This window comes from Aedes albopictus, chromosome 3 (assembly GCF_035046485.1).
Source record: "Aedes albopictus strain Foshan chromosome 3, AalbF5, whole genome shotgun sequence".
Taxonomy (NCBI): Eukaryota; Metazoa; Arthropoda; class Insecta; order Diptera; family Culicidae; genus Aedes; species Aedes albopictus.
Window position 1 is genome coordinate 393,415,446 of NC_085138.1, and position 9,555 is coordinate 393,425,000.

The 9,555-nt window shown below is 48.5% G+C and overlaps 1 protein-coding gene across 1 annotated transcript; it reads left to right on the forward strand.

Moving 5' to 3' along the window:
• The first annotated feature begins 2,318 nt into the window (after positions 1-2,318).
• Positions 2,319-7,694, forward strand: LOC134290978 (uncharacterized). Its single transcript, XM_062858217.1, has one exon. The coding sequence runs from the start codon at positions 2,319-2,321 to the stop codon at positions 7,692-7,694; it is 5,376 nt and encodes a 1,791-aa protein (XP_062714201.1).
• Positions 7,695-9,555: the final 1,861 nt, after the last annotated feature.

The following is a 9,555-nucleotide window of genomic DNA, read 5'->3' on the forward strand; positions in this document are numbered from 1 at the left end:
TTTGTGTTGGTTCGTCGATCCGGGAAATCGTGAACCGTTCTCTCTTTTTGGGTTCGCGAGCGCGTGAGCAAAGATTGTGTTTGATGTGAACCAAAAAACACGTCAAGGGCATGATGCTTTCCACCACTGCGCATAGATCAGGACAAACATTTCAATAGGTCCTATCTGCATTTGAGAGGCTCTCTTTGTTCACTTTCTCTTTCACTTATTGCAATGTAATGGTACACTTTCCAATTATTTTGTTAGTACAAATCAAAAGACGATTGTTTTGACCATCGTTCAATGCAAGGGAACAATCATAATACAAATAAACAGCTGAGATATTAACGAAAGAGAGGGGAGCCAAAGAGAGCCTCTCTTCTGCAGATAGGACCTTTAGACATGTTTGGCCTGAGATGCTTCAAAGAGTCCCAGTAGATTCCAGACAATTCCAAAGGGTCTCAGGGGCGTTTAAAGGAGTCTCAAATACGTTTCAGGGAGATTCCAAATCTCGCGTTACATTTGAAAAGGGCCTATCCCTAAAATGTAAACAAATCGATTTTGATACCATTCCATAGCATCCCACAACAGTAACCTACTGTGCAAAGATCACCCACCTAACCGTTAACCTTATCAGAATAAACCCCACCTTCAAAACGGCCAATCCCTGCTTTTTTCCCAATCATTCATAAGCCTGTGCTCCAAATGGACCAGTAACGGTAAAATTTTGTTTACATTGGTAAGCCTTCTCGTTTAAAGGGCCGACAACCGAAAATTTTCCGAGCGGCTCCCGGCCCGAGCGCCGAGAGAGAGAATTCTCTCTCTCAAAAAGGGCCGAGCCTTGATTCGATGTCAACATCGGACTCACTCGGGGGGCCGAACCACGCTAAGAAAATTTTAGAAAGACTCACAATAAGGCCGAACCCGGGTGAAATGTTTCAAATTAGCTTAACATGTTTATCTATCATTTTTAATACTTTTCTGGTAAATTTTAATGCAATTTTGATTATTGATGCATAGATACATCTAATCTTGTGTCATCAGATTGGAAAGCATGTTGAAAAATCCTCAAACTGAGAAATACGAATAGAAAATGTGATGAAAAATGTTTGCATCGATTTTTCTCTATGTTTACGTTCTGGGGATAGGCCCTTTTCAAATGTAACGCGAGAAATGTTCTCAGAAGCGTCCCAAGGCATACCAGGAGGTCTCAATGGCGTTCAAGGGAGTTGTTAAGAATAGGATTAATTTTGTCTCACCCTAATTGAAATTCGATCAGCTAGATTCTCTCCAAAACACGATCAATCTCTCTTATCACCTATCCATCCGATAGGTGAGCGAAAGCTAACTTCGTATCCCCAATTGTGCTCTGTGCGCTTTATATAGCTAGTCTAGAATAGCCGCCTGCCAGTTCAAACCCGATCGCCGAACCGCTAAGATCATTTGTATCTTCTCGCTAATAAACGTACCCCTTTTTGTTCAAATACCGAGCCAATCTAGTTTCATTTCGTACATAAAAAATTGGTCCTTCGAACCGGATAGATTGGTCTCGGTATAATCGTAGTTTTGGTTCGCGTGTGAGCAAGTGCCCATCGTGAAAGTAGTTTTCGAATCGCGAGTGTTGCAAATTCCGTAGTCGCGGTAAACTCGGTTTCGCGCCGGTCGAAAAGAAGATACCGCGAACGGAATCGTTGTTTGCCGTACCGCGTGCGCGTGAGTGTTGTTGAGGTTAAGTGTGTGGAGAACAACCCAAGCTCACCGTAGCTAAAAGTGAAAACTTGGAAGTTGAACGAAAAAAGAACGAATCGTATCCAAAAGTGCATTGATCAGAAAATCAGAAAATCAGTGAAAGTGCATTAAGTGTGACAAAAAGTGTGTAGCACCAAAGCGTGACTCGAGTTGACCGCGTGGTCAGCAGATAGCGTGGCGTCGGTCCATACAGTTGGATCGGAAAGAATAGCCGTCAGCACAAAGGCCGAGCCCCGTCGGCCCACCGCCGCGCGCCTCACCACCGCGCGCTTCACCACCGCGCGCCACAACGCCGCACGCAGCACCGCGACGCTGCCCGTTACACTGTTGCAGATAGAAGAGGTAAGCGAGTAGAAGCATACGACTAACCCCTTGCGCAAACCGAAGGAATCGCAGAGAGAATTTGAGCGCATTTTTTGAGAGTTGAGAGTTGAGCGGAGTGGTCGAGCTGATAGCGAACCGGACTAACACGAGGTGGTGGATTGCTTTTTCGTGAGCAAATAAAGCTGTGGGTGGTTTGAGAGCGAAACAGAACTGTTGTTCGAATGATTGTTGAGCTTTTTTGGGTTTTGCAGTGCTGAAGGGTAACAATGGCCCCTGATTTGCGAGCATTGACCAAGCAAGAGCAGTTTTGCTTCGACACCTTGAACAACGTGGTCAAATTCATTAATCAATACGATGAAGCGCGGGATAAGGGACAGATCGCGGGTTGGATGGATCGTTTGGAGGGGCTCTTTGAGAATTTTTTGAAGGTGCGATTGCAAATTGATTTGCTGCAGGATGATGAATCGCCCACTGCAGACGAAGAGGAAAAGGCTAGTCGTGCCTCACGAGATCGGTTTGAAAAGATCTACGTGCAGGTGAAAGGTTTTCTTGTTAATGCTGAACGCATGGCAAATGCGGTACCCTCCACCAGTGCAGGTGGAGGTTTTAGTGGTTCAAACGCTAATCGCGCCACTCCAATGGCTCGGATAAAGCTTCCCGAAGTCAAGCTTCCTTCCTTCAGCGGATCAGTCACTGAGTGGCTAACTTTTCGAGACACGTTTAAGAGTCTCATCGATTCCAATCCAAATCTTTCGGATGTGGACAAGTTTTCCTACCTTGTCGCATCACTAACAGGGGAAGCGAAGCGGGTTGTCGAGCCTATCGACATTACTGATGCCAACTATGCCATTGCTTGGCAGTCTCTGACAAAGCGCTTCGATAACAAAAAGCTTGTGGTTAAAACCTATATAGATGCGCTTCTTTCCGTCGAACCCCTGAAGCGGGAAAGTTACGAATCCCTTTCTCGACTAATTGACGACTTCGAACGAAATCTGCAGATGATTGAGAAATTGAACATTGACACCAAGGGTTGGAGTGTGTTGCTGGCTCACATCGTGTGCTCTCGTCTCGACACTGCAACACTCAAGCAGTGGGAAAACCATCACAAATCGACAGACGTTCCCCGGTACGAGGTGCTCATCGATTTCCTACGTTCTCATTGCATCGTTCTCCAGTCAATCGCGCCTGGGAAAGCGCGGGCCTCTGATCCTCCCCGATCTGATCCAGCGCGTGTGCCGAAGATCAAGGTTAGCAGCGTGCATTCCGTCGTCAATTCACCTCACAAGCCATGTTGTTTTTGTAACCAGTCTGACCACTCGCCGTTCAAATGTGATGTGTTCCGCAAGCTAGGCGTTTCCGAACGGTACGATTTGGTGAAGAAAAGGAGTCTCTGCATCAACTGCTTGTCCGCTGATCACCAGGTTAGAAGCTGCTCATCCGGTGCCTGCCGCGTCTGCAGTCAAAAGCATCACACGATGCTCCACCAACAAGCTCCCATTCGCAATCCTCCCCAACCACAGGGTCCCAAATCAAACTCAAGTCAGCCCTCCGCAATTCAGACTCAATCTCAAGCTCAAATCGCTCCAACTACGTCGTCCAACGCAAATAAGTCTTCCTCGCCATCTATCGTCCCTGACGAACAGACACCATCCACGAGTGCCCTCAGTCATTGCTCTACCTCCTCGGTTGCCAACGTCCGCCGAATCCCATCAACCGTGTTGCTGCAGACGGCGCTCGTGAAGGTCATCGATTCTTCGAAAAACACCCTGTGGGCTAGAGCGTTGCTCGATCCCGCCTCGCAGCTGAACATAATTACCGAAAGCTTGGCCCAACGATTGCAAGTGCAACGGGTCAAGGAACACCACATCGTCGGGGGAATCGGACAATCCTGTACTCCGTCCACACACTCTGTCGTAGTCCACATTCAGTCGCATTGCTGCCGTTTTCGTACCCAGCTTAAGTTCCACGTGCTGCCTGCTGTGACACGTGAACTTCCTTCGAATAGCATCGACGTAGCCGAATGGAATTGGCCTACCGGAGTAATTCTGGCAGATCCCCAATTCAACAAACCAGCAGCAGTGGATATGATTATCGGAGTGGATGCGTATTATGATTTGCTTCTCGATGGACTGATTCGCCTAGGCCCCGGCCGACCTGTGTTGCAGAATACCATGCTGGGTTGGGTCGTCTCCGGTCGGGCTGGTAATGGCCGACCAGATCCCGAAATTATTAGCATCGTCCACGTTTGCAGCACAGACGGTCTCGAACAGCAGTTGTCCAGATTTTGGGAACTTGAATCCTGTCAGTCCTCCAGCACCTTGTCCGTAGAAGAATCGACTTGTGAGGCTCACTTCGTCGCCACTACCACGAGGGCTGAGTCCGGTAGATTCGTTGTCCAACTTCCGAAGAAACCCACCATTCTATCGCAGATGGGGGATTCGTATGATATCGCCAAACGTCGGTTCCTATCCGTGGAACGCCGATTACAAGCCAAACCCCAACTGAAGACAGCTTACTCCGCTTTCATCGAGGAATACCGAATCCTTGGACACATGAAGGAAGTAGTAGATGTTAGTCAGCCCACACCGTATCGCCCGTATTATCTTCCACACCACTGCATCGAACGTCCCGACAGCGTAACCACGAAGCTTCGCGTAGTTTTCGACGCGTCTTGCGCCACGGACACCAACGTTTCTCTGAACAACTCGCTGATGGTGGGACCCACCGTCCAAGATGACCTCTTCTCGTTGATCCTGCGGTGGCGAACCCACCGATACGTGATTATTGCGGACATCGAAAAAATGTACCGCCAGATTAAGGTGCATTCTTCAGACCAGTGTCTGCAACGGATTCTTTGGAGAGATGATCCGTCGGAGCCGATTCGCATTTTCGAGCTCTCCACGGTAACGTATGGCACTTCTTCAGCGCCGTATCTAGCCACCCGCTGTCTGAAAGAACTCTCCGTGATAGGCCGTCAGTCTCATCCTCTCGCTGCCAAAGTCGTAGGTGAAGACTTTTATATGGACGATCTCTTTACCGGAAGCAAGACCATTCGATCTGGAAGGGTCTTGTGCACGCAGCTTCTTCAGCTTCTGCATTCCGCTGGATTTCCACTGCGCAAATGGTCGTCCAATTCTCCGGAGATTCTCTCGCATATTCCTGAGGCACTACGTGATGAACGAACCGTATTGGGCCTCGATCCAGGAGCTTCCATCAAAACTCTCGGGCTTAGGTGGGAGCCAGCTTCCGATTGCTTCGGCTTCCACGTTCCAAAATGGAAGCAAGACATTTGCGTTTCCAAGCGGCAAGTGGTTTCCGATTCTTCGAGCCTTTTTGATCCGCTCGGCTTCATAGGCCCAGTCATCGTAGTTGCCAAGTTGTTCGTGCAGGACCTCTGGCGAAGCAAGCGTTCCTGGGACGAGCCGCTAGAAGACGAACTCCAACAAAGCTGGCTGCAATTTCGGTCCGAACTTGCGGCAATCGAGACAATTATCGTTCCTCGTTGGGCCGTCCCAATCGTCGATCCAACTTCCATCGAATTACACGGTTTTTGTGATGCCTCCGAAAAGGCTTATGGGGCATGCATCTACCTCCGCGCCGTGTCCTCCAACGGCGACACATCCGTCCGTCTTCTAACCTCGAAGTCGAAACTGGCACCTCTAGGAAACAGCAAGAAACAAAAAAGAGTCTGTCTGCCTCGCCTCGAACTTTCTTCGGCGCTATTATTGAGCCACTTAGTTCAGAAGGTCCAGGAAGCACTGAATCTCCCAATGAAGTGTTTTTTCTGGACTGATTCGATGATCGTCCTCCAGTGGATTTCAGCTGCCCCTTCCCGCTGGAAAACGTTTGTGGCAAACCGAGTGTCCGAAATCCAACACCTGACGGAAGGCGGACTGTGGAATCATGTGCCTGGAATCGAGAATCCGGCAGACATCATCTCCCGCGGAATGCTGCCGGCGGAACGCAGAGATTGCGCAGCATGGTGGAATGGTCCACCGTGGCTCAGTCAACCAAACAGATTCTGGCCTGCTCTTGTCCGTCCAGCATTCGAGAACTTCGAAGCAGAACAACTCGAGGAAAGAGCAATTGTCCTACCAATCCAAGTCCACGAGCCAAACCCTATCTTCAGTCTTCGGTCTTCGTATACCGGCCTAGTCTCGGTGGTGGCATATCTCCTGAGATTTTGCCACAATTGCAAGCAACGAAATCCCTCAAATCGACGAACCGGTTTTCTGAAGACTACTGAGTACAAGGACGCGCTCATGCGTTTGGTTCGTTTAGCCCAACAAGAGTCGCTGACCGAAGATGTCAAAGCCGTCGATGCCACAGGAGAAGTCAAGCCCAACTCCAAGCTAAAATCCCTAGCACCAATCTTGGAAGACGGAATCCTGAAGGTTGGTGGCCGTCTTCGCAACGCTCCGGTGACGGAAACACGCAAACACCCGATGATCCTGTCTCCGAGCCACCCCTTCACCAAAATGGTAGTCACCTACTATCACAAGAAGCTTCTTCACGCCGGCCCGCAATTGTTAATCGCCCACTTGCGGGAGCAGTTTTGGCCACTAAGAGTACGCAACCTGGCGCGGAAAGTAGTTCAAGACTGTATCAGATGCTATCGCTGCAAACCGACCGTCCAGGAGCAGTTAATGGGAGATCTTCCTAGCGAGCGGGTGACTCCCACCTACCCGTTCCTGAAAACCGGCGTAGATCTTTGCGGACCGCTATTCTACCGTCATCATGGCCGCAAGTCTCCCCCGGTGAAATGCTATGTCGCCATGTTCGTGTGCCTCGTCACCAAGGCGGTGCATATCGAATTAGTGGCGGATCTAACAACGGACGCGTTCATTTCTGCTCTGAAACGGTTCATTGCCCGCCGCTCCAAACCCGCCGTCATCGAATGCGACAATGCGAAAAACTTCCAAGGAGCATCACGTGCGCTAGCCGAGCTTCTAGCGCAATTCCGGTCGCAGCAGCACCAGCACTCCGTCGGTTCCTTCTGCGTAGAAGAAGGGATCGAGTTCAAGTTTATACCGCCTCGATCACCCAACTTCGGTGGCCTCTGGGAGGCCGCCGTAAAGTCGTTTAAAAAGCACCTGAAATCGACTATCGGAACAACCATTCTGTACAAGGACGACCTCGAGACGCTGCTCGTCCAGATTGAGAGCTGCCTGAACTCCAGACCGCTTACCCAGTTGTCTACTGACCCCGAGGACCTGGAGGTCCTTACACCCGGCCACTTTTTGGTCCACCGTCCCTTGGTCGCTGCCGCCGAACCATCGTATGAAGAAATTCCCCAGAATCGCCTAAACCGTTACCAGATGACGCAGGAATTTGTTCGCCGAATTTGGAAGCGTTGGAGCACGGATTACCTTTCCGGACTGCACCCCCGCACCAAATGGACCCGCCAGCGGGATAATCTTGCCGTCGGAACCTTAGTACTCTTGAAGGATGAGAAACTGCCGCCGCTCCGGTGGTGTCTCGGCCGTGTTACTCGACTTTTCTATTGTGACGACGGGAATGTTCGCGTCGTTACCGTGAAGACAAAAGATGGAGAATTCAACCGGGCAATCAGCAAGGTTTGCGTTCTGCCTATCCAGCAATCAGCCAGCGCTGATGAAGACGTAGTTCTCGCCAACATGTAACTTGCTCGAATTCAACAGCGTTTGGACGCTTTTTAGTTTGTCTCTTCATTTTGCTGATTGTAAACCAAATGCCTTTTATCGTTCCATGTTGCTCCGTCCATACCATTCCGTCGAGATTCTTCGCACTGCTATGGTGGTCAACCGACCCCCCTCGGCGTACCTGTGAACCCCTAGCGAGGGTGTCGATAAGCTGGCTCCACGTCCCCTAGCCAACCGAGGGAACACCAACGTGGCGGAGGTCGCCATGCTCCCAGCCGACGACATCGAGAACCGAGGTCCAGAACTGGTAGATCATCGTTGCTTAGAAATTAAGATAAAGATTGTAAATTAGTAGATAAGATATTGAAAATCACACTTTTCAACGGAGGCCGGCTATGTTAAGAATAGGATTAATTTTGTCTCACCCTAATTGAAATTCGATCAGCTAGATTCTCTCCAAAACACGATCAATCTCTCTTATCACCTATCCATCCGATAGGTGAGCGAAAGCTAACTTCGTATCCCCAATTGTGCTCTGTGCGCTTTATATAGCTAGTCTAGAATAGCCGCCTGCCAGTTCAAACCCGATCGCCGAACCGCTAAGATCATTTGTATCTTCTCGCTAATAAACGTACCCCTTTTTGTTCAAATACCGAGCCAATCTAGTTTCATTTCGTACAGGAGTCTCTGGGTCATCTCAGGGGGTCCCAGTGGCGTTTCAGGGAGTTTCAGGGGGATACCAGAAGATAAAACCCCCTGAGGCACTTTCGAAATTCCCCTGAGATCTCCAAGAACCATATATAATCACCCCTGTGATCTATTGGTTTCCTTTGAATCCCCCTGTAATTTTTCTGGAATCCCCTGAGACCTTTCGAAGCGTCCCTAAGGCCCTCTGGAACCCGCATGAGACGGGGCCGGAACACAACGTCTGAGACCATACTGTCTGGGTCGTTAAGTCGCGTTTTTTGCGCAAAAACGTTCAAAAGTTTCGATGCTTCAATATCATATGTGCCTTCTTTCCTTGGACAACGTAGCGTATCTGCATACTGGGACGTTATGCCCCGGGAAAATGCGCCATAAAGTGCTCAGATATTTTGGCCTAGAGCGTTATGAGAATGCGCCCCCTGAGACCTCATGGTATCTCCTAAAACCCTTTGGGATCCCTTTAACCTTCCGTTAATCGCGCTGTTGTACTTTGTACAACACAAAAGAATTATCGACTATTACTTTGAAACCATCTTTTCTATCGATGTCAACCCCAAATGTATTCTACAGGAATCTTATTTGGAATATTATAAGACCTTTTTTGAAAACAGTATAACTCCTTATAATACGGAAAATTGAAAATCGTAATATGAAGAACGTTCTATATTTAAGATAAGATAGACAGTTGAATGTGAATTAGTGTATTTCAAAATCTAAATGATCTAGAAATATGGTGTCTTCGGCAAAGTTACTTGGGATATCAAGGGCCTTCGCGAGGTGATCTGAGAAATTCAGATTTCAACCGATAGGCGGCGCTAGAGAGCATGTAATTTTTATATCCCATATAACTCAGGATCCTGAGTACTTAGAAAGATGGTGTCTTCGGCAAAGTTGTTTGGTTGGTTAAATACTAACTGATGGAGAGCCGTTTGATTTGAAACTCCACATCTAGGTGGCGCTAGTGGGCATTGAAATTTTATAACTCATACATTTCAGGACCCTGATTACTTAGAAAGATGGTGTCTTCTGCAAAGTTTTTTAGTAGATCAAACACTAACTGATGAAGACAAGTATGATGTGGAATTTCACATCCAGATGGCGCAAGTGAGTACTCAAATATTATGACTCATATATCTCGAGATCCTGATTACTTAGAAAGATGATGTCTTCAGCAAAG